This window comes from Phyllostomus hastatus, unplaced genomic scaffold (genome assembly GCF_019186645.2).
Source record: "Phyllostomus hastatus isolate PE091 unplaced genomic scaffold, TTU_PhHast_1.1 phas_contig_64, whole genome shotgun sequence".
NCBI classification, from domain to species: Eukaryota; Metazoa; Chordata; class Mammalia; order Chiroptera; family Phyllostomidae; genus Phyllostomus; species Phyllostomus hastatus.
In genome coordinates this window covers 10,632,657-10,658,154 of record NW_025333928.1, presented here as the reverse complement: position 1 = coordinate 10,658,154, position 25,498 = coordinate 10,632,657, and the positions used below count along the sequence as shown (strand labels likewise).

Sequence of the window (25,498 nt, the reverse complement as noted above, 5' to 3'; positions counted from 1 at the left end):
TAGATAATAAATATTTAAGAGTCAGAGGGACTTACTCCCAGAGACTCCCTGGTTCTCAAGAAGGGAATTTCTTTTATCAGCTTGATGTACTGACTGACTATGATACCCAGACAGATAGCAGCATAATGTAATTATTTAGTAGAACCTCACCACCTCATCCACACAGGTTGATTGCTACAGTTACACGCTGTAAAAACACGACGTTAAATTGATGCAATTCAACCTCAACTCTGCCACCATGGCCAATCAAATTCAGCTTACTTTTATTTTACATTCCCCCCAAATACCCCCAAAATATTAGTAGTCCCTACTGCTGGGTTGTGGGGTTATTCTTTTCTGTATAATTTCCAGGTTTTCTAAATGAGCACGACTTAAGTTTTTCATATTCAGAAATAGAGAAAATAAAAGTCTTTTTAAAAAGCTGATGTAGTTTTCTGATTTGGCCTCTGATTTTTAACAGCTGCAATACAGACAGGACAGAGCGCTCTGGCCTTGTAACACTCACCTGTCCACGTGGAACCTGTTCAGCAGGAGGAGGATGGAATGCTGCTGGGCACCCGTGGGCAACCGGATCACGTGGGACTGCATGGTGATGAGCCCGTTTTTGTTCAGGATCTTCCTGTGGTAGTGCAGCTTGCCTGCATCGACCCTGGAGGAGGGGCGAGTGTCATTTTGCTGTGTTGGCTGCTTTCATACACCAACCTGGACATAAACCAGAGATACACGCCTCCTATCCAGACTATCTGAGAGAACAGCTGGTATGAAACAAAGGCCTTCGAAAGAACAGCCATGGCTCAGCCCAGGAGCAGGACCCAGACCTCCAGAAGAGGTAGGTGGGGAGATGGGTGAGGAGGCCAGGGCAAACAGAGCAGGCAGGGATGGCCAGGAGATTGATCAACTATAAGGAGATAATCAAACACGGCCAATAACTAGGGTGACCATACATCCTGGTTTGCCAGACAGTCCCAACTTATGCCCACTCCCTTGGCTCCCTTCTGGTCAGCTCTACCTTCCATCAACGTCTGGTTTGGACAATAAGTTATATGGTCACCACAGGGCTTCTTCAAAAAGAAAGCATTGTGTCCTGACTGGTATGGTTCAGTTGGTTGGGCATCAACCTGCAAAGCATAGGTGCGCCAGTTCGATTCCTGGTCAGGGCACATGCCTAGGTTGTGGGTTTGGTCCCCAGTTAGGGTGCAGGTGAGAGTCAATTGATCGATGTTTCTCTCTCACAGTGACACTTCTCTCTCTCTCCCTCCTGCCCCCTCTTTCTAAAAATAAATAAAACCTTTTAAAAAGGAAAGAAAAGAAAGCACTGCGAGGAAAGCATTCATCATGATTTAGGGACTGCCGAGAAGACAGGGATAAGAGGAACAGGGAGCACAAGGCAGCAGGCTGCCGCCTAGACGTAGTGTAGTGATCAGTGAGCCCTGTCACTTAAAGCAGAGAAGCAAATTAGCCCCTTATGTCCGAGATTTTCAACCTTCTTCATCTCACGGCACACATCGACTAATTACTAAAATTCAGCAGCACACCAAAAAATATATATTTTATGCTGGTCTGACCAAAACAATAGGTATAATTTTGGTTCATCCACACTGGACAGCTATTGTTGTGCTGGCTGTTGTCATTTTTTTTATTTGATAATCTAAGGGGAAAGAGGTCAGTGCCCCGGCCAACTAGTCAGGTATTGCCTGTTGTAAAAATTCTTGTGGCACACCGGTTGAAAATCGCTGCCTTACTTGAAAGCGGTGCTGTGGAGATCTCGCTGGAGCTCCCCCTGCCACCGGGACCGGCCTAATCGCTCCAAAATGCAGTAGGAGAAGTCGGGGAGTTTCAGGTCAGGGTCCCCCTCCAAGCCTATCAAGGCCCTGTAGCGCATGTCCTGGGAGGCAACGATGATCAGTTTCTTCCCCCACCTGCAAATCAGAAACAGCCACAAGAAGAAATCATGTTATGATTTTATGAAAATTGAAGCATGAAAAAGCAGAACCTTGGAGAATCATCATTTTCTGCCGCTTCTTAGAGGTTCACAATCCTTGAGTTAAGCTGGTTTCAGTCTTCGGACTAAGACGTGGTGCTGAGGGTGGGCAGGGCTGGCAGAGTCACTACTTTTTGTTTAAAGCCCCCCTGGGCCGTTCCAGGCACTCAGACCCAAACTGCAACGCCCCACCAGGGTGGGGAATGTCCTGTACACCCCCCATGGCTCTGCCCCTGACCCACCGTGAATGGCCCTCTGGTTCTGAAATGAGCTGTTTCCTCTTCCTGGCTGCTCTTTTCCAGGGTCTTTAAGTGACTAAAGTGACTGGTTCCTTCTCATCACTCAGTCACTGCTCAGAGGTCAACTTCTCAGGCCTTCCCCAAAATGGTAACCAGAGTACACCCCCACGCCTGACCATTGTTTCCTAGCCCTCTTGGAAATGGATGGAGGGAGATATATACACGACAGTCCTGTCTGTCTCCCCTTCTTCAAACAGAAGCTCCGTAAGAGGGTGCACCTTGTCGACTTGTCTACCAGGACATCCTCACAGCCTAGAATGACTCTGGTGCACAGTAAAAGCTCTTTAAATATTTGTTAAGTGAATGAACTAGCTTACTGAACTAGACAGGTAAAACGAACTTCAGAGTCAGAAACACTGAACTGTGTAACCAGTGGACTTGTATGTAGTCCGATGAAGACTGGACCTTGGACAAACCATTAGTTTCTCCCACTGACTTGGTGAGCACAAAATGCTGTAAAAGAGGCCAAGAATGCCACCTAGCAAGGCTCTGAGGTGCCCTGGCTGACAGCACTGATTTCTCCGCAGGGGCCTGACGGGCCCCATCACAGTGCCTCGTCTGCTAATGTAAATGCATGTCTTAGGCAGACTGGCCCACTCCACTCACACACTCTAGGGGTCCAGGCCCTGCAGCAGAGATCCCACTGGGGTGTGCAGACAAAGATCCCCCACCCACTTACTCCTTGGCATTGACATACACCCAATCGGAGAAGCTCCTTTTCCTGGATGAATGAGTCACTAGGGTCCATATGTAAGGTGCTATGTGCTTGCACCAGCGTCTACTTGTCATGGCCTATTGTTTACAAAGCCCGACCACGAGGTCTGCCTGTGCTCCTTCCTCCCACCTGCTCACTTCTACCACCAACTAGGCAAGAAGAAAAAAAAAGAAGAGGCTGGCTTCACTTTCACTTCACTGTAGCTCCCTTCTCATGGTAACCTATGCTAGTCTCCTGCAGAGTTGTGGGAACCTGTGCAGCCCGTCTTCAAAAAGATGAGATTGTGAACACATGCGGAAGAGAGCCTGCAAGTCACAGACTTGGGCCCTCTGCTCGCTGGCCTCAAAGCAGCTCATGAAGTTAAACTAGGAGAAGTCAATTGGGAAAATGAAGTTTGAAAAGTGGGGAACTGATTTTCCGCTTTAAAAATGTACTCAGATTAGTTTACTACCCTGTATTATCAAATTCCACAGATTCCCATTAGCTGATGCAACGACTCTGTTTGGCTCAATTGGCAGACTGTGGCCATCATACAGATGATCAGACACCGATTAAGCACTATGCAAATATATTCAGCCAGGTACATGAAGGTACCCCAGACCAGAATAAAGAAACCAAAGAGGAAAGAAAAAGAGAAGGCAGGTTTGGGGTAAAGGGGTAGGGGGCAGGTTACTGAAACATCCCATGTGACACTTGGGAGGTCTGGAGACTAGACAGAGCCACTGGGAGCAGCCAACATTGAAGGGGTAAAAGGAAGCTGGGAGTCCACAAAGGAGCTGGTGGGATCAGCTAAAAGAAAAGAAAAACAAAACAGAGAAGGAAGCAACAGGTGAAAAACCTTTAAAAGTCCCTAATGGTGTATAGGGGTCAAGAAGATTAAGAGCCTACCAGCTGTTAATAGGAATCTTAGAAGACATGATTTTGGTAGAAAAGGCAAAAATCAGGACCACAGTGGGCAGGGAAATGGAGGGGAGGGGAGGAAGGAGAAAGAGTGAAGTGAGTGTAGCTACTTCTTCCAAAAAACAAGGCTGCAGTCTCAGAAAGAAATAGAGCTATAGTTTCAGGGATCTGAGGTCAAGAGAAGGTCCTACTGTAAGAGGAGCAAGTCACATTAATGTGTAGAGAAGAGAGCACCAGTAGACAGGCGGAAACTGAGGATAAAGGAGAAAGAGGAGCTAACTCTTTCTCCTTTATCTGGCAGCTTCTCCCAGTTCAGTAAAGCAGAGAGGGAGGTGGGAATGGAGGTAGACAGGGGTTGAGAAAATGAAAACTTAGAGTAGTCACTCTGGGAAACTAGGGCCCTGAACGAAGACTCACAAAAGGACTGCTGGGCAGCATAGGGCCCAGCTCAGACAGAGGATGAGAGGCACCGATCCAAAGGACAGCTGCCTGCTCTGCCCACCCGGGCTAGCCTGTGAATACAAATGGAAAGAAAGGCAGGCCCTCCTGAGCAAGTTAACCCAAACCACAGTGCGGGGATGAGGCACTCTGACAGACATCAAGGCTGCAGGCCAATTCTGGTGCTCTGATTACACCTCTGACTTCAAAGCAGGAAGAGTCCCATGAGTTTCTGGTGGTGCAAGTCAGTTACCTGCCAAAGGCTTCCGCCATCGTACAACGGGGCTGCAAAGACTTAGTTCTGATGTCATTGGTAATGTTTTTCCTTTCCTTAAAGTACCGGCATGAGCCCTGGATGCCGTCCTTATTCTCTAAGATCATATGAATGGGGTAGACATCCTCCAAAGGGACCGGGTCCCTCTTGGACTCCAGAATTCCAGTTTCCAAATCGATTTCTTCATACCTAAGGAGGAAAGCACAAATATCAAGTCACAACTCAGCTTCAGAAATAATATGTGCTTGGTGCGTTGTGAGAACCTCCTGCAGAGATCAGAGAGAGCAAGTGAGATCACTGTCTTCCTGCCTTACAAATGCAGACCATCTTGACCAGCAATGGCCTCTGCCCCAGAAAACAGACCTTTCCAGGATTCCCCAAATCTCCTCCAAGAGCTGAACACTGGAACCTGAATCACCACACTGGCCCAAGTCATGGCCTTTTGGTTTCCCTCCACATCTGATGCCTAATCTCTAAACCCCCAGGTCTGGACCTAATGATTCAAGGTTTTCCTCCTTTAAGTTGTCATCTTTCCCTCTTGTTTTAGTGATCTCTTTAGTACCTCCATCCATTTTTAGTTTCAATGCATGTTAACAATTCTTACCATTGAATCCTCAATATGATTTCTCCACAAACATCAGTCCTGTCTTCACTTGTCTAACTAAACACCTCGAATTCAATGAAATCAAAACCAAAGTTATGACTGCCTCTCTCCACCTCCCATAAATCCCTCCTTGCCCTCCCTGGTACCACATTCTTCAAGTTGCCCCTTATCAACACTAGAGAGACATCTTTGACTGGGGTTTCTTCTTTTATCCATCCAGCCAAGTTTGTCACGTTCTCCTTAGAAATCTTGTTCACATCCTGCACTAGTTGAAGCTAAATCCCATATACACTTTTCAACACTTTCCTCCTTGCCCTCTCTGTGGCCTCTGCACTATTTACCCTTCCATTCTGAAATCACATTTTCCCCAGCTTCCTGGTCACCACTCTGAGCTGCCGCCATCTCCTCTCCAGCCACATCTTCCTTAGTCTTCTTCTGAAGGTTCCTAGGCCTCCAGTCAGGCTTTAAATGTAGGTGTACCTCAGGGCCTTGTCTTAAGGAATTCCACTATGTACTCTCTCATGGATGATCCTAGCCAACAGCTTTAATAATCAGCCATATGGGATATCTCTAGCTTAGTCCCTCCCTCTGACCTGCTTTCACTCACTTGAAGCCAGATGTTTACTAAACAGAATCTCCACTTACATAACTCAAAGGAATCTCAAACACAATGTGTCTCAGAGGACACTCAGCACCTTTCCACTTCCCCCAGACTCCAACACTGTGCTGCTCTTCCGTGTCCCCTCCCACAGTGACTGGCATCAGTGTGCACCCAGGTGCACAAACATCAGGAAGTGAAGGGCATCATCCTTGGTTCCCACTTTTCCTTATAGCCTACATCTAATCAGTCACCAAATCTCTTTTATTCGCCCTGGCTGGTGTGGCTCAGTGCATTGAGTGCCAGCCTGAGAACCAAAAGGTTGCTGGTTCAATCCCCAGTCAGGGCACATGCCTGGATCGTGGGCCAAGGCCCCAGTGGGGGGCATGTGAGAGGCAACCACACACTGATGTTTCTCTTCCTCTCTGCCTAAAAATAAATAATCTTTAACAAATCATCTTTTTTATTTTTCTGCCTCATGTCTTGATTCTACCTACCCTGTCTCTTCATTCTCCCCCTCACTATGGTGAGTTAAACCTCGGCTGGTTGTTTGTGATTAGATTACTACAAATCTCTCAATTTCACTCTTTGCCCCTAATCTAACCCTCCCTTGAGAGGCTTCCAACTATCCTTCTGATAAAGGATAAACTCTTTAAGTGGATGAAAAGACCACTGATTATGGCTCCAGCCCAATTTGGCTAAGGGCAAAGTGTGCTCTGTACCCAGACTTCCTGGACTCTAGTTCCAAGTTATGCCCTCACTAGCTGATGATGTTGAACAAATCACTTAACTTCTGTGAGTGCCTCAATTTTCTCTGCAGGAAAATGGGGATAATAATACCCACCTCCAAAGTTTATTGTACAAATTAAATAACTAGCTACATTCCAAGGTCTTAGAACAGTCCCAGCTCAAAATTAGCATGCATTTGTGTCTACTATTCCTCATTCCCTACCTCCAGTTCTACACTTCAACAACACTTATTTCTCCCCTTCAGGCTTCCACAGTTGCTGTTCACTTTTCAGAATATTCTGGCAACTGGCCACCTAAATCAAAGTCTTGTTTTGGACAGGTCTACCACTAGAAACCTCTTCTGTCCCTCACAATATGGCTTAAGGGCAAAGTCTCTGAAAACAGAGGCCTGGGTTCAAATCAACACATAGTCACTTATAATGTCCATAACTCTACTTTTATCTCTCTATGACTCGGTGTGCTTTTCTGCAAAATGGGGAAGATAACAGCACCCACCTCAGAGTCACTGTGAGAATGAAATGAATTTAATCTCCTGAAGATCCCAGAACAGGATCTTAGAATAGTACTAGACATTCAATAAATTCTTGCTGTTATTATTATTGCTAAGCTTGTTGTTATGCAGATCTCATTCCTCCAGTCTCCATCTGAACTGCCTAGCCGCTCCAATCATATCCTCCACTTGAGAGAAAATACTCTCTGAGGCTCGAATAATATAACCCCCTGTCCTGCTCCCCATCACCCCAAACTTGCATACGGACATAATAGGACATCACCAGAAGACTCCCCAATACATCAAACCATGACCCCAAACTCGATCAGAGGCTTGGGCCCTGCCAAGTATGAGGGACCCCAAATCAGCTTTACACAGCGCCCCCATTAGACTTCAGGTTCTCCCACGGCTCCATTCCTTTTCCCCGCCCTCCTTCCGTCGGAACCTGGTCCTCTCCCGGCTCCATCAGACCCAGGCTCTGACCCTACCCGCCCGCCCGCCCCTCAAGGCCAAGCCGCTGACCGGTCCTGGAGCTGGAGGTCGGGTCGCTCCCGAGGCTCCTCATAGAAGCTGATGCCTGGGTGCGTGGCAAGGGCCCTCCACAGAAACTCCTGCGTGTAGGGCTCCAAAGGGAGCGGGAAGGGCGGCACTCGGGTTTCCAGGCGGCTCCACAGCGCGGGCAGACACAGGCCATCAAGCCCCTCCAGGGCCACCTCGTCCAACAACGACTCAAGCGCGTCCATTGCTACTTCACTTGGCAGCGCCCCGGGCGCCTGCGCACCAAGGCATCAAGGGCCGCATCCAGCGCGCCTGCGCACAACAATAGGCAACACCGGAGGCGGGTCGGACCCGGCAATTGAAGGAGGAGTTCCAGAGCGTATGCGTGACGTCACACGCCTTGGGGGCGGGCTCAGCCCGTGATGCTCCACTGCCATTGGTTCGGAAACCCGCAGTAACCAGGGGAACTGCAAACAGTACAGAGGCCGCTTCCGGTTTGAGCGCCCGGAACCACCGCCTCCAGGGATGGACGGTGAGTATTGGTGGGCTCCTCCGCCCCCTCCCGCCCCCTCTGCAGGATCCTAAGCTACGAACCCCTCGACCACCTCTGCCCGACCCAATGTGATCTCGGGTCTGAGGAAAAAAAAAACCTTAGTGGTTCGGGATGGGGAGAAGAGGCTGGGGTTGGGGGGAGTGGTCAGTGTTCGGATTGCGTCGAGCTGTGGTCGTGTAGGAACCTCGTACGGGTGGGGGGTACAGTGAAGGGGTTTAGTAGAGAAAGGAGAAGTAGACGTCTGAGGAGGGTCTTGTCTGTGTTAGGATGTGGACCTGTGGGACATGGGAGTTGGTATGGGAGGTAAGCGTCATCATGGGGAGTGCAGTCATAAGCTATTGGAAAACGGGACTTGGTAAGGAGAGTGGGGGAAGACTGGGGAATACTCTTCTGTGCTTAGATGTTAATAATTAGTACTGTTCAGTGCCAAGAACTCTGTTAGTGCTGTCAAGCAACGCCTCGTGAACCTTCATAACAGCCCTGCCAGTTATCCCATGATACGAATGAGGAAACTGAAGCTCAGAGAAGTTAAATAACTTGCCCCAAATCAGCCTGCCAGAAAGCGGCAGAGTGAGAAAGGAACCCAGACACTTTGTCTCTGGATCTGAATTATGAAGTTTGAGATTTTGAAGGGTCTTTAGAGGCCCTTCATTCCAGAGAATACAAATGCGGATATCTGCAGGGGCAAGTCTAGTGAGCTGGGTTGGGCTGTGACTGAAAATCCTTATGAAAGAGAAGCTTCTCCCTCAACTCCAACCAATTATTGTCCTGGGGCACTTCTCAAAATACCGTGAAAATCAATCAGTCTGAAGGCCAGAGGCAAGCTGTGGGCCACCATTTAGGGGTCCCTGATTAGAATCACGGAATTGGTGATTGGAAGCAATCTAAACATAGGCTCTTCCGGGACCTCACTGTAGATGGCAAGGCTAATGTCTAGGGAGACTGGTAGGGCCTGTGCTAGAATGCAGATCATTTTTCTCATTTTGCTGCTGACACTTCTGGGGAATTTGTTCCTTTGTGACATCTACTTAATTCAATGTGGATTTTTTAAAAAATGATCAATGTTAGGTGCTTAAAAGACATCTTGCCCTTTGTACTCCAGAGGCACTTTGTCACTTGTACTTCAGAGGTACTATAAAGTGTCATTTGCCAGATTACCCTGTGGAAAGGTCAATGTGATACTGCCATAGAAAACCAATGCTCAAATCATTTTGGTCTCAGAATGCCTTTTTACTCTTAAAAAGAGTTTTGTTTATGTATATTAATGTCTATGATATTAACCATATCAAATTAAAGCTGAGAAAAATCTTAAAACATTTATTCATTTAAAAATAACAATCCATTACTTCTGAATATAAATAATGCTTTTTAATTAAAAACAGCTATAATACCTCCCAAAATACTAGAGGGAAAAGTGGCATTGTTTTACATTTTCTCAAATTTCTTCCCTGTCTGATTTAATAGAAAATAGCTAGACTCTCAATTTGGTTTCAGCAGCCAGACTTGTGCTGCTGTTGTGGCTGATGTGTATGAAAAAATCAGGCCTCACATAGACGAACAGTTGGAACAGGGAATATTTTAATTGCCTTTTCTGATAATTGTATGTATTCTTTGATACTGTACCAAAACTTAGCAAGTTGTAATTGCCTGCAGGTCACTCACACTGGGGCATCTGAAACCATATTGCTGAACTTTTGTGCTCTGTTACATTAAAATCCACAGGTCTATCTTGCTCTTCCATTGAATATTTTACCCATGCATGATTTGATAACTTTGGCATTGGTCATTTGGAAAATGTTACTTCACTGAGTTATGCAAATCTTCGAGATGTTGATATTGGAAATTTCACTCCCCAGTGTCAGATGGCATATTATTACATCATATAAAAAAATTATTCACTAATGTTACCACTTATCTCATTTTTTCAAGAGTTTAAGTGTTGGGAAACTATTGAACCCAGTGCAGTGGAAACAAGTTTTCTACCTGTTTCCACTTGAAACATTGGATTTGATCATTGACAACAAATGCTGTCAGTTGTTTCCTTGAAGTGAAAGGTTTACTTTCCTGTTTGAAAAAGTGTCTGCCAAACCACCCAAATCTGAATAACTATAGTTTGTCTGTTCTTTCAAGTAAAAATCATGTTCTATAAAATATACAATATATGGCTAGCTCAGCTGGCAACTCAATCATACAAGTGTTTTCTGGGATCAGCCATTGTACTTAGGCTTGTAGCAGAAATACTTTATCTGTCCATCCCATTTTCTTTTCCACACAGAATATTAAAAAATGTGTATTCAGAGGTTGAGATTTAATAAAATTAATTTTACTGTTTCACCAGGACAGCCTTAAAATGATTTTTTTTGTTTTGTTGTGAGTACATGGCAGTAAAAAAAAAAAAAAAAAGGAAAAAAAAGACTACTAGTACAGTTTAATGTCACTGCCTTGTAGCCACTCAGGCTGCAAGTGGTTTTATCTACTCTTCCTTTTGTGTCATCAGTATAAATGATCAACATGATGGAAAAGTCTTAGAATTGAGATGAAAATAGTTTTGTTCTTGGGAGCTCCTCTTCCTCGCAGGATCAGAGAAACACACTTTGAAAAACATTGCTATTGACCATTATCAAAAAGTCTGCTTATTCAGGTCTAATTTTTATCACCTCCGCTCTCCTCAAGCATTGTTATGGCCCAATGGAGGAACCCATTCATTTTTGGGTTGGTTATGAAAGGGAAAACTTCATTGTCCTTAAGAAAGTATTTGCCTTAAGATTAGATTTCTCATTCAAAGAGTCCCTTTTGCCATTTCAGTTTTTAAAACTTTGACTTATATGCATACCATTTTATAGGCACATATATCTGTTGGGTAAAGTAATATACACATCGATGAATTGTGATTCTAGCCAACTAGATAAACCAAGCCCAGCCTTATTAGAAAGGTGTTAACTTCTGAAAACCACAGAAGTTCAAATGACTACCAAGTGTCCCCAAACTGGATTGTAGTTGGGTTTATTCTGCATGTCCAAATCACCACAGCACTTCCCAGTGTTTTCCCTGGCTCATCGGTTTTGACTTTGGGCTTTGTGATGCAGTGCGAGGTAATGCTGCGGGTCTTGGGGACCGGATAGCTGCCCTGGATTTGAATCTCAGCTGTGTACTCTGACCAATCTGAGCCACAGTTTTCCTATCAATAAAATGGAGATGATGATGAAGCTTACCTTGTTCTGTTTGGTTGTCCGCTGGTGAACCCATCTTTGTGGACTCAAGCAGACTATGCGTGAATGCACTGGACACCAGGTCTGGCACATAAAAAGTGCTCCTCTGCTGTTGTGTGCACGTGGGCACATTTCCTCCTCACTGCTGACAAAGAGGGAGGCGGAATCTAATGAAGCCCTCCATCAAAAAGCAATCTTTGTAATTAGCTCACTCTTTGTTTAAAAGAAAAACTAATGTTTGACATTTTTTATTTTCGCGAAGGTAAATTGGTAATGTGTGAGTCTCCTGCCTGTGAAAATGCTCACCTTTACGTTAAAATCAAATTTCCTCCAGTGTTTTTGAAATGAGATGGTTTAGAAAAAAATTTCTACTCAGTTTTCAAGAACATAATTAGACAAAAGTTCAGCACATCAGTATAATTAGAAAGGATTTTAAAGCTGCTCATTTGCTTTTGCTCCCCACAGAGCAAATATTTAACATTTCCCTGTTTATACTGTTCATTTGCTTAGCAAACTCTCTCAAGGAATTAATAATGCAAAAGTGAAATTTAGCCTTGCTTGTCTGAATAACCCCAAACTACAGAATGGCTGAGAGCTGAATCAGTAAGATGTTGTAGAAGGTGTGGTGTCAGTGTGTCCTGATCTCTGCTGTTGTTGCATGGTTTTTGCCTGGATTTCTGGTGATTTGTCTATTTCTCTTACTACTTGCATGAAGCCAAGCAAAACAAACAAACACAAAATAAAGCAAGCATTCGATAGGCAAAATAAGTGTGGTCCACGTTCTCTTTTCCTTCCTTGGTTCTCATCCTTGAACCTGATTCATTTATTTTCTCTTGACATTTTTTGGCATTCATTCCACCCTGTGGTTTTAGCTCATAGGACCTGGCGCACAAGGTTTTGCTTATTTTCCTGAGGGCATTCATTCAGTGACTACAGGACATTCAAGTGCCTTCGGTGCTGGAATCCAGAGATTTCAAGATGAGTTCAGTTGAATCCAGATGAAGGGTAAATGGGAGTTCATTATACTAGTCTTAAACTTTTATGCAAACTGATTTTTTTAACATACAAGTTAAAAATTTTTATCCTTAAAAAATAGAGATGTAGGAAATTTAAAAAGGATTTTTTTTTGTACCAGAGGTTACAAATTGGGAGTCTCTTGCTGAAATAGCCCACAGGCATATTTATTTGGCCCATAATGTTTTGTTCCTTAAATTTTCAAATTAGTTCTTAACATTGAAAAATTAGGAGAGTTCTCATAAGTATCTGATGATGGTATTTTCTTTAAAACAACAACAAAGTGTTAACACCCAGGTAGCCTTCCACGTGGCCTCAGGGCCCTCCCAGCCAGAGCAGGGGGAGGAGGGAGGTCCCTGTGCCCCTGCAGCACCTGCAGGGCTGGCTTCCCTCATTGCACCCGTACCTGCCTGGGGCCCCGCAGACGTTTGAGGTTGCGATCCTGCCTGGGCATTAACTTGGACAATTTTGAAAATCCTTATGGACTTTGTTTGTACCATACTGCTATATTAAAACTAAGGGACAAGCAAGCTATACTTGTCCCTTAGTTTTAATCTGAAAAAAGGAGGGGCATGGATGTATAGTATTCTCTGCCCTTAAAACTTCATAATCTGATGAGAAAGCCAGACATAAACAGGCAACTACTGTCAACGCAAGTGTTGTCCAAACCTGTAAGAATTTTTATGAGTTTATTTGAGCCAAAATGACAACAATTGCCAGGAAGCAAAACATCGATGGGTTGAGAAAGTGCTCCGGAAAAATGGCAGTTTTGCACCTTATTTTACACATTACAACCAAAGGAGGAGGTGTAAGTTGTTTATATGAAATCCATTGGCGATTAGGGAGGCGGGAGAAAGCAAAGCTGGGAAGCCTCTGGGTTCGGATAAAAAGTAAAATGATGGACACACACTTTTACACAGGTGGGTGGAGGCTAGTTAACAGTCCACAATTAACACGATAACAATAACAATGAGGGGCTTTGTGGTCTCAGGCTGTGGTGCGGTGGCTGCTCTGAGGGATCTGGAAAAAGGGAAATTACTTGTTATTCCAAAGCCTTATTTGTCAGGTATGTTACCCTAGATGCAAAAAGACAACAGAGAGGTTTAGTTCAGGTGAACTGACCTTTGTTAGGGAAAAATACTGCTTTAGGACATGACCACCTGCCAGGAAGCACTTGTAGTTAAGTTTGTGGCCCCTTTTCATCAACACTTCAATCCAACATAGAAGTTCCTAGAAGATAACAGTTGTAAAGGTCTAAGCCTTTCCCAAAGCACTCTGGCCTGCTGCCTGCTTTTGTAAATAAAGTTTTATCGGAACTGCCAGCTATACCTATTTGCCTATGGATACATACAAATAGTCTATGGCTGTCTTCATGCTTTAGTAGTAGAGTTGACTAGAAGAGACCATGTGGCCTGCAAAGCCAAAAATGTTTACTATCTGGCCCTTCACAGGACAAATGCTGACTCCTGTCATAGAGGGTCCAATTTGATTCTTGAACTGGCTCAATGTGATACTCACTGTAATTGTGTCCAGTTTACACCACACTGCTAGTAGGTAGCAGAACCAGGACTCAGACAAATGAAGTTTACACTCTAGTATTCATCAAAGAACTGTCCCAGCCTTCTGCCCCTGCCAGTGTGGCCAGGTCCTCACATCTGAAGAGTGAGTCTGCAGGTGAGACCTGCCCTTTAGTCTAGTAAAAGAGTAAGCACAGTGTAAAAGGCATACCTCCCTTAGGATCTGACCCCGGCTGCTTTTTTATTTCCAAGTAGGAAAGGGATACGAGGAGCAATATGGCTGGTTAGAAGGAGCTTGGAGCTGTTTACAGTGCATTTTATATAAGGATAAGAAAGTATCAATTGTCTTCAATGTCGCAGGACTGACTGATGGCCCGGGGGGTATTGGACAGTCTGGCCCTTGTAGTCTTAACAGTTGCTCTGTGGACATAGCACATTTACTTGGGAGATTTTCCTGGGGAAGCTGTTCCCCTCCCTTGCCTCTATCCCTTGGTTGGTCTGCTGGTCTCCAGCCTCATCTTTAAATAGTCACCCACCCACTCTCATGCCCAGAGTTTTTATGCTGGGCCAAATTGGGTCTGTAGCTGTGTTTTCTCATCTTTAAAAATAGAGATTTCCCATAAAAACCTGGACTGCTTAGTCTCTGGATAAAAGGGTGCTTTGGCCCCACTAGACCTGCTGTCTGTCACAGCCCTGGATCTCAGCACTGAGCTGTGGCTGGCTCCTTGATAGCTGGCGTGTAATGGCAGTTTGACCTCTTCTGAATGGTGGCTGGCTGTCGAGTGCTCACTTTTTGTACTGGGAATGTGGCCTGGCGCGGCAGGCATCTCAGATTTCCACCCCTGCCCAAGGCACCTCGGGAAGCTGGCCTTCTCAAGCACATTGTATTCTTGCCCAGCCCTCTGTCTTGCCCATGCTGTTTCCCTGCCACCTGTGCCCTTCTTTCACGTCATGTCTGCGCTGTAGATGACAGTGACTGACATCACTTGAAGAATTAGCTCCTCCTGCAGCTCCTCATGCATCGTGCTGTCGTTCCATGGGCTCCATGCTTCTCTTCCTCTTTGGGGGTAGAGACCCACTCATTCCTCTGTACGCCCAAGGCCAGACCCAAGGACTGGTACAGGGCAGTGTCCCTGAGTGTTTGCTGGGTTGACATGGTAAGCCAGGAAGGAGATGAACCAGCTTGTACTTTAGTGAGTCATTAGCTGGTCTCCATTATAGCAGACAGAGAAAAGGCCCTTACAGCCAACCCAGCAGGCCAAGTTTCCAGAGACCTGGCTGCTTCCTCTTCCTCCAGTTGACAAGTATGGTTCCCTCAGGTGCTGTTCTTTGGAGCAGTTGAACCCAGTTCTAACAATATGCCCTGTCCTAGCTACCTTTCCTGTACCTGCCAGCCTTTTTATTTATTCTGCTCTGTCTCCTCACTCACATTCCTATCCTTCCACTTCCTATCCCAGTGGTCACTGTCACTCTCACCTGCTGGTTCATTTTGGAACCTGATGCTACCTGGACCACCCTTAGCTGATGGATTCTCTAGAGACAGCTCCTGACTGAACATGTCCTTTGAGGACAGGAAAGTTATGGGTGAATGCAGCACCTGGCAGGAAGCTGGAGAACCACAGACGTCTGGTCCCAACCATAGGGCCCCTGCAGGCCCACCACACTTTCCTAAAGTTTAGGTGAATTTGTAATTCTCCGTGCCTGTGTTTCCTCCTGATTCTAAAACTAATTAGATACATTTCTCGAACCCACCTGAAATCTCAAAGCTAGAGCTGGAATGGACTTAACTTCTAGTCCAGGATCCCATTTTGGTGACTGATGTATTTCAGAGCCCTGGGGATCCCATGCAGGGATCACAAGTGAGAAGCCTGCAGGATACAGGCAGGTAATGCACATGACTGCAGTGGCCAGGATTTATTTTATTAGGCAGCTCTATGCCAGGTTATTTCAACACCTAAATATACTGGGAATACAATTCACTTTTGCAAAGAAATCTGTTGTTTATAATTTCTTTTCTTAAAAAAGATTTTTATTTATTTATTTTTAGAGGGGAAGGTATAGGGAGAAAGGGTGAGAAATATCAATGTGATTGCTTCTCGCATGGCCCTCCACCACTGGGGATTTGGCCTGCAACCCAGGACATGTGCCTTGATTGGGAATCCAACTGGCGACCCTTTGGTTCATAGGCCAGCACTCAGTCCGCTGAGCCATACCAGCCAGGGCTATAATTTCTTGAAACGTGCCCTTCTTCGTCTCTCCATCATCTATAAAATAGAGATAATAACTATATCATCCTCCTGGGGTGGCTGTGAGAAGTAGCTGCATTAATAGCTGCAAAGGCCTGGCACACAGTAAGTACATAGGTCAGTGTTAGCAGCATAATGTGACCGTGGCGGTGGTGGTGGCGGTCCTCACATTTGCTGGAGACATGGACACATGATCCATCACTTTCATCTTCACTGTACAGGGAGAAAAAACCTCTCAGATCTGCTGATAAATGGCAACTTGGACTTGCCCTCTGTGGCACGGAGATGTCCTGTGGGGGTGGGGAGCCAGAGAGCGCCACGCTCCTGCCAGCTGTCGCCAGGCGGGAACGCAGGCCTTGTGTTGCCAGGTCTTCTCGGGTTTCATAAGAATCTAGAACTCAGAGTTTTTAAATGTGAAATCCCCCGAGATTTAAATGTTGGCTGAAAAATATCTTTTCTTTTTTAACATGGAGATCAGACAATGTCTATGGGCTGGACTCAGCCTTTAGATCTAGTCTGATCACTGTTATTTCTCAAATGTGGAGGCCAAGACCATGGAGTGTCCTGACAGGGGGCCCAGGAGTGGAGAACAGGCCCAGAGCTCTTCAGTCCAGCCTGCTCCCCCACCCCACCCCACCAGGCCTTCCTCCTGGAGAGTTTGCTCTGTGGGGATTCTGCAGCTGGCTTCCTTTGAGATGGAGGTTTTACTTTAAGCCTGCAGAGTAGAATTTAGCCAATCAGGGCAGAGAGTTAGATTTACTTATTTTCTCTCTTTTCCCTCCCTCATCTTCCCCTCCTGACCCCGTGTCTGTCTGTCTGTCTGTCTCTGTGCTCATTGTTCATCTGAGTCACATTTGGGAGAGGGGTGGAAGGATTCCAGTTCCTTGAGTCAGACCGAGGGGATTGGAATTCTGAGGACTCCTCTTATTAGCCACGTGACTTGAGGGGACTTAGTTACTTCATCTGTCAATGCCTAGACTCTTAAATTGTAAAATGAAGATTGATAGTATGACCTTCCCACAGGGCTGAGGATCAAATAAATTCATCCATCTAAAGACCCTAGAATGGCGCCTGGCACTTAATAGGCTCTCGGTAAAAATTAGCTGTCACAAGAAAAAATGCACCCTTTTCCTTAGGATCCCAGGGGAACCTCACGCACCATTTCTCAAGTTTTCCAGGGTTTAGCAAATCATTTTTTTGGGGGGTGGATGCAAATACTTAGAAGACACTTTAGTTTGGGTATACATAGGCAGGGTGGGCAAAAATAGGTTCACAGTTGTTTGTGTGAAAAATAACACGAGAATAAGATCTCTTTTGCATATTCACACTGGAAACCTACTTTTGCCCCACCGTGTATTTTCACAAATGCAACATCACTGCTTTTCTGTCGGGGGGCGGGGGGAGTGCCGGGATGGGAGGATGGGGCTGGGTTGGGGTGTGCAGTGGTAATGGGTTTGGGACCTTGTATGGTGGCTGTAGAAGTGGGCCTAAGTACACTTTTGGTCTGGAAGCATGTTGTTACATAGGCCACTAATTAGATTACAGAAGTGTTCCATTTACTTAATTTCACTATTTCAAATGAAAAAAAAAATCAATATTATCCAATTATCTCCAATGGTGTATTAAACTTACTCTGTCATATTTTGCTTCACCATCCCAGAAAGAGCTGGGGAAAGGGTCAGAAAACCGCATTGTGAGAGACGGTGAAGCCTTTCCAGCTGTCCCAGAGGTCATCGTGCCTCTGGTCGCTTCTGGCATTGTCCTTTCAGAAATTTGGTCATTCAAGCAGCTATCAGCTCCAGAAAGGTCTGCCGATTTATCACTACTCCATTCCAGGCACTGTTGCAGGTGAGGGGAATTCAGTGATAGAAAAGCCAGACAGCGGCCTCCTCTTCACAAAGCCGATAGTTAGTGGAGGAGACAGACCATGGGCACAGCAAGAAACAGATCAGATGAGTGGCATTCAGATTAAAGCAGAGAAGCCTGGGGGCTCTTCCACCCTGAGGTCGGTCCCTTTAAGCTGAGATCTGATTAATGAGAAGACCAAGAGGATGAGGGCAGAGGCCCCTAGGCAGGAAGGAATCCTGAGTCCGAGGAGCAGAAGAGGGACTGGGGAGCTGCGGGGGTGTGAATGCAAGTAAGGGAAGAGAGAAACACACTGGAGCATCGTCAGGCAGACATGTGATACAGGCTTATTTTTAGGTGGCTTCCCTGGGAAAAGCCCAGCAATAGTGGAGGCAAGAGACCTGTCCGGTGGCTAGTGAAAAAGATGGCAGGGTTCACACAGGGATGATGGAGAGGAACGGACAGTTTTGGGTGCCAGAATGAAACAGAACTTGATGAGATCCATGAACAGCTAGCTGTTTCTGGGTGAGGAAACTACTAAGCGCTAAGTGCCTACTAGGCACAGGGCACTATTCTAGTTGTTTCACATGTACAATCTTAACCCTGACGATTGATTGTCATGGAATGGGGACAATTAGGATTCCCAAACAGGCTGACCCGATGTCCAACCCTCTTAGCCACTGCATAGCAGTGTCCCTAGGCTCTCATCTGTTAGGCCAGCCAGAGAATGCATGGCTAAGTGTTTCTAAACAAGCAAATGCACATATTGGTGTGCAGGTTATAAATAACCATTTCCAGCTGCCAGCTGTTGTTTAGGTTTGGAAAGGAAAAGAGGCTCTTAGCATGGCTTGTTTATCTCAGGTAATTTGGCAGTAAACTGGGCCCTGGGAATTCAAGTTACACAGAAAATGCAAAGGAAGAGTGGCAGGGATATTGTTCCAGGCTTTCAGAAGACAGAAGTAACCACAAGGCCCAGCACCAGCCTGGAGGCGCATGGGGTGGGGGAGTTCGAGGGGGAGAAAGTGTCTCAGAGCCAATGTTTATGCGGCTTCCCGACAGTCCTGCTCTTTGTCTGGCAGATTTCTGTTGTTGTTATGTCTTTAAAGAGGCCTCCCTGACCCCAATAAAAGGGTCCATGGCTTTGAGCCAAGGAAATAATGGGCCCTGACCAGTGTGGCTTAGTTGGCTGGGCTTCGTCCCCCAAAATGAAGAGTCTCAGGTTCGACTCCTGGTCAGAGCACATACCTGGGTTGTGGGTTCAATCCCCAGTTGGAGCATGTATGAGAGGCAACTGATTGATGTTTCTTTCTCACATCAATGTTTCTCTCACTCTTTTTCTCCCTTCCCCTCACTCTAAAAAAATTAAATAAAAATATTTTGAAAAAAAGAAATAATGCAAAGAGCCAGACATTTTCCAGTCTTTTTCCCAGTTACCTCTTCTGTTGGAAACTAGAGGCCTGTTTTGTTGGGGCTGTACAGAACTTTAAAAATTTGTTTTAAGTTACTATGTCAGCATGTAAAAATTAGAAGCTTTCTCTTGCTCTGGCTGGTATGGCTCAGTGGATTGAACACCAACCTGCAAACCTAAAGGTCACTGGTTCAATTCCCAGTCAGAGCACATGTCTGGGTTTTGGGCCAGGTCCCCAGGTGGTGATAGGCAACTGACTGATGTTATCTCTCCTACATCAGTGTTTCCTCCTCTTTCTCCCTCCCTTCCCCTCTCTCTCTAAGTAAATCTTAAAAAAAAAATAGAACTTAGAAGCTTTCTCATAAAACTGGATTTCTCTGGAAAAATCTAGTCCAACAAAACTCAGCCCACATTCCTGAGTGGAAACCTGCAGCTGGAGCCAAGTAGTGATTCCTGATGAGGCCAGGCAGGTGCTCCTCAGGCTGCCCGGTCGCCATCCTGCCCACTTTTACTTCGCCATACTTGTCTTTGCAAAAGCTGTAGTTGAAGTCAGGATCAAGGCTCAGGAAGCTGGGATGGAACTGAAGGCATGTGGGGGTGAGGGCAGTAAGGACAGTGGAGCTGGGGTGCACTTGTTCCTGGAATTGAAGGAGGGCGTGCAGGCAGGCAGCAGGGTGTCGTGAACACTGGATTAGCAGCCAGACCGACTCATTCATTGCTAATGGTTCTCCTTCCTTGCTCTGTGACCTCAGGCAAGTTACTTGGCTTCTCTGAGCCAAGTGGCTTTGTTGTTGCACATGGCAGGGAATCCCAAGAGCTGTCAAACCTACAGTGGTAGGTGCTTAGGAAGCACTAGGACACCGTGATTCCCAGAACAGATCTCGAGTGTCCTTTCCCTTTTCTTTTTCATTTCTCATCTTGTCCAGCCATTTCATAAAAACTTTGCCCTCAGATAAATGAGCAGGTCACCAATAACCTATTGGCTTAGCTAATAAATTGTTGTTTCCAGAAACCATTTTGTCATTTCATTCTTATTTCTCATGCATTACAAATTGATCTCTTAAAAGAAGGCAGTTTGTTTTCTGAAAATACTGTGTTCTCTTTCCCGCAAGCTTTGAGTCCAAGGTTCTTGGAGGCTACTTCATCTCACTTCCATAGACCACCACTTCAGACCTCACATGGGGAGGTCGACAGCACTTCTCATTATATTATATCTTTAAAAAACTTGAATCAGTCTTTTGGGCATTTAATATTGTAAGTTTATTTTAGTTTCTTGAATAGGAAATAGATCCAAATAATCATTCAAAAATAAAAACAATATAAAAATATGCATTGAGAAGTCAGTCTTGTGCAAGTGCTTTCTGGGTGGTTCACTGTACCAATAAAACTGATATGAATATACATTCTTATTTTCCCTCTTTTTTGAGAAAATGAAATACTACATATACTTTCCACCCCTTGATTTTTTTCACTTAACATATGGCTATCTACAAAATATATAAGGAGCTTACCTATTCTTTCTTCTAACTGCATAGTATTCCATTGCATTATGTAGATTCACCATATTTATTCAGCCAGTCCCTACTCTTGGACTTATGGGTTATTTGTAATATTTGCCATTATGGATTATATTACAGTGAATACCTTGTGCATGCATTTTTTTTTCGTGTTTGTGGAGATATTTCTTCACGGTAGATTCCTAGCATATTGTTAGCTCAAAAGGGAAAATACATTTGTACTTTTGAGGATATTGCCAAAGTATCCTCCAAACAGGCCGTATCGTTTTCTTCTCCTTCCAACAATGCTCAGAAGTGCCTTCTTCCCACCTCTTGCCAACAGTGTACTGTCAAGCCTCTGGATTTTTGCCAGACAGATAGGTGAGAGAAAGTGGGATTTCAGTAGGACATCTTCTGTCATTTAAATTAAATTGTATAGACATGTAAAATGAGCAATGTGAATCCTCATATTTGGACAATTGAAGAAATAAGCTTATTTTAGTAACCCAGTGGGGAGAAAAGAATTCTTCGTTCAAAATCCCTTTGTGAGGGGCAGGGCCCTGCAGGGGCTGCCTTTGCTGCAGGATTTCCATTGGCACCTCAGTCCCCAAAGCCCAGCCCTGCCTGCCAAGGCTGAGCATTTCACCTGAGTAGAGGGGAGTTAGTTTGTTTGTTTGTTTTTAAAGATTTTATTTATTTATTTTTTAGAGGAAGGGGAAGGGAAGGAAGAAGAGAAAGAGAGAAACATCGATGTGAGAGGAACATCTATCGGTTGTCTCTCACACGCCCCAACTGGGGATCTGGCCTGCAACCCAGGCATGTGCCCTGACCGGGAATTGAACTGGTGACTTTTTGGTTCGTGGGACGATGCCCAGCCCACCAAGCCACACCAGTCAAGACAGGGAGCGAGTTTTGACTGCCAAGTTGGCCTTTCCACATTTGGCATTATATGGCATTTATATGGCTAGTAGGGAGCTCCATCTTCCTTCAGCCTCTTATTAATTTCTTTAAGAGACCAAAATATATTAAAACACTGTGTCACAGAAAGAATTACTTAAATCAGTCTTTTCCCCCAGCGCATTCTGGCTTTCTTGTACTTGTCCTTAAAGGTCTGACCCAGGCGCAGAGCAGCGTAGTAGAGAGGCCTGCAGGCCCTGGGACCAGACTGCCCAGATTCAATCACGGCTCCTCTACGCACGAGCTCTGTGACACTGAACACATTTTTTAACCTCCTCTGGGCTCAGTGCCCTCATCTGACAAGTGCGATAATAACAGCACCTATTTCATGGGGCAGCCATGAAGAGTAAATGAGTTGATTTACCTACTTAGCCTGGAGCTCAGTGCGGGGCACACAGTAAGTCCTGATTAAGGTGAGCTCACATGGTAGCGGTGATAATGGTGATGGTGGCAGTGACAGTGACGATGCTGATGCTCAGGCTGAGGATGATGTGATGGCAACGGTGGGATTAGGGGTGCACCAAGACCTACTGTTTAACAAGGTACCTTTATGTGGCCTTGAGCAGCCAGCTCAGTCACTCACCCTCAGTTTGTTCTTTATTTCATCATTGGTTTGCAGAGTGGGAACCACACTGTTTATCTGAAGCAAGCGTCAACAAGCTATGGCCCCCGGCCAAGTCTAGCCTGCTGCCTGCTTTTGTGAGTTAGGTGTGATAGGAACGCAGCCGCCTCCTGTTTGTTTACACAGTGCCTGTGGCCGCTTTCACACGTCAGTGGCAGCGCTGAGCAGTTGCACCTGAGACTTTATGGCCTGTAGAGTAAGGCATATCGACTATCTGGCTCTTTACAGAGAAAGGTCGCTGACCCCTGGTCTAAAGGAGTGGTCGTGACAAAATAGACCTGGCACGTGTTAGGTGTCCAGTACCGGGGAGTTGGAGCAACCAGGCATTGAACTTTCAGGAACTCCATGCTCCGCCCTTGTCCCCACCCCCACCACTCTCCTCCAACCCCAAGAGTAAAATAGAGGGAGTAATTACAATATGAATAGTTCAATTAGAAATACCATAAAACCATATTTTACACATGTATTTTAAAATTATGTATCATACATTTCCACATGCATCAAATATCACACACGCATATTTGTCCACAGCAGTGGGTATGAAAGGCTGTGTCCTGGAGACCCTACTTTACAGGAGGTTCAAGGCTCCTTTTCAGGGATAACTTTGATGTTGATTTTCCCTTGCCTTCTGACTCCAGAAGCTAACATCCCAGGAAGGTACAGCACCCCCTAAATGGCAGCGATGAGTACTGTTATCTGCATCTAGAGCAAAGGAAAACTAAACGTCAGGGTTTTTCTACCACTGAGGATAAATCCTAAGTGTAGATAAAATCTCTCTAAAATCATAAGTGGGAGAGTGATGTTATAGTTAAAAAAAATCGGTGCATTCACTTCTTTTTCCCTTTCCTGATGTGCACATCTGTTTTACAACGTGAGGAACTCAGGTGTCTTTTACATTTGGTCTTACTATAGTGTCATGGCTGAATCTGGCAGGTCACCTTGCAAAACACAGAGGAACGTGCCCTTAATGTTGCAAGCAGCATATATATTAATGTTACTTCTTCTACTTCCCTCCCTAAATTGTTGCCAGAATAAAATAAGATATAGGTAGAAAGATACTCAGAGAATCTAAGTGCAGCAGACAGAGATGGTAGAATGTGGTCCTTTCGTCCTCGGCAGCAACGTGGAGCTGACTCCATGTGGAGCTACCTGCAAGAGAGAAGGGCTCAGGGGTGTGAAGGCAGGGGCATTAGATAACCAATGCGTGTAATTAGAGCGAATTATCTTCATTGGAAAATAAGCACATGCTTTTCCAATTTAATGAATAAAGAAGCTTCTAATTTACTCCAGTACAGAGATTTGCTTTCATATTTCAGTAGTTAAGCTCTGTGACTTTTGTATTAATATTTTGTTTTTATGGCTCAGCTTAATGTTTTTTTTTTAACTGTTCCTTATTGGTGTAGCAGAATTTTATACAAGAAAAGCAAACCTGGAGGTGATTAAGCCTCGTATTTTTTTTTTAAAGGAAGTAAATATGGTCCAGAGAGATCCTGCTGGATCCTGTGATTTACTGAGGGTGCCATGACTGGCTAGCTGTCCCCTGGACCAGATCTCTGGGTGTCCCTCCCCCGCCCCCCTTGCAGGAAGGGCCTCAGCAAGACTCTGGAGTCTGCCATGCTCGCCCTGGCCTAGTTCTGCTTCCCTCCTGCTCCTACTTGTTCCTGCTGGCATCTTACTTGTCTTAGAACTACTTCTGCTACTAAAAACATCCTTGCCTGTCCCCTGGCCTCCAGCCCACTCTGGCCAGTTCCAGCTCAGGCGCATCTCCAAGCCCCTGGCTCTGTATTACATGATCTTTGTCACCTGGGTTGCCCTTCCACTGACAGCTAGAGTAGGTGTAGACAAGGGTGTGTGGGAGCTGCCCACCCTGGCTCCTGCCCCAGAGCCTTAGGGGTCAGGAGGTCGGGATAAAATGGGCACTAATGGCTCAGATCACCTGATCCCTATATCCTGGCCTGTTTTGTTTTCTTTTTAAAGACTCTATTTATTTAGAGAGAGAGAGAGGGGAAGGAAGAGAGAAAGAGGGGGAGGAAACACCAATGTGCGAGAGATACATCGATTGATTAATTCTTGCAGCCCCCAACTGGGGGCCTGGCTTGCAACCCAGGCATGTGACTGACCGGGAATTAAATCAGCAACCTTTTGGCTAGCACTCAATCTACTGAGCCACACCAGCCAGGGCTATCCTGGTCTCTCTTCTAAAAACATTTAATGAACTTTATTTTTTACAGCAGTTTTATGTTCCTAGCAAAATTACATAGGCAGTACAGAGAGTTTTCCTGTAGCCCCTGTGCCCATGTGTGCACAGCCTCCCCAGCTGCTGACGTCCTGCACCACGGTGCTACATTTTCCCAGGTTCTTTGTCTTAAGGCCAAAAAAACCCCCCAAAACCCATGGAAGGAGAGGAGAGGAGAGGAGGGGGGGGGAGGGGAGGGGAGGGGAGGGAGGGGAGGGGAGGGAGGGAGGGAGGGAGGGGAGGGGAGGGGAGAGGAGAGGAGAGGAGAGGGATAAACACAGAGTAGTCTAAGGCAGGGCTGTCAAACTCATTTTCACCGGGGGCCACATCAGCCGTGCAGTTGCCTTCAAAGGGCTGAATGTAATTCAACTCCTTAACAGTTAAGGAGTAGTTCCATTTATACAGTCCTAAAATTATTTCGGCCCTTCAAAGGCAACCGTGAGGCTGCTGTGGCCCCCAGTGAAAATGAGTTTGACACCCCTGGCAAGGGCATGTCTGTGGAGCACGAAGGCAGGCACGCAGTCAGTTTCAGATGAGTGCATCCCATCTTGGCATTCTCTGTTACGGCTGGCTGCTCACAGCGACAAAGCCCACTCGCAGAGATAGCCCTGCTCCGGCCCTCTTACCCTCTCTGTCTCGGAACCAATTTAGGTTCCTGAGGCTGGGATTCTGATTGGCTGCAGCTGGGTCAGGGTCCCATTTGGGGATGAGGAGGAGAGGAAGCTCAAAGGGGCAGTTTAGGATGTCATTTTGGCTGAGCAGATGACCCAAAAGATGTCTACCATACCACGATCCTGTGTAATCCAAGGTCTCCTATAAACTCTTCAGGTGTCTCTTTCTAAATCCTT

The 25,498-nt window shown here is 45.6% G+C and overlaps 2 protein-coding genes across 4 annotated transcripts in view; one reads left to right on the top strand and one right to left on the bottom strand.

Annotated features, from left to right (window-relative positions):
* Positions 1-7,837, bottom strand: part of GTF3C1 (general transcription factor IIIC subunit 1) — a 75,849-nt gene extending 68,012 nt beyond the window's left edge. Inside the window, exons 1-4 of the mRNA XM_045848849.1 lie at positions 7,572-7,837; positions 4,587-4,796; positions 1,743-1,919; positions 506-649 (exon numbers count right to left, since the gene is read on the bottom strand). Of these exons, the coding sequence (XP_045704805.1) occupies positions 506-649; positions 1,743-1,919; positions 4,587-4,796; positions 7,572-7,792 (752 nt within the window). The 5' untranslated portion in view covers positions 7,793-7,837. The remainder of the gene's footprint in view (positions 1-505; positions 650-1,742; positions 1,920-4,586; positions 4,797-7,571) is intronic.
* Positions 7,838-8,055: 218 nt separating this feature from the next.
* The window catches only part of LOC123825556 (katanin interacting protein), a 189,798-nt gene continuing 172,355 nt past the window's right edge, over positions 8,056-25,498 (top strand). For 2 of the 3 annotated variants that reach the window (XM_045849079.1, XM_045849077.1), the window contains exon 1: positions 8,057-8,079. In XM_045849079.1, the coding sequence (XP_045705035.1) occupies positions 8,073-8,079 (7 nt within the window). In that variant the 5' untranslated portion in view covers positions 8,057-8,072. Of the gene's footprint in view, positions 8,080-25,498 lie in introns of all 3 variants that reach the window. The other variant, XM_045849080.1, reaches the window with a different exon arrangement.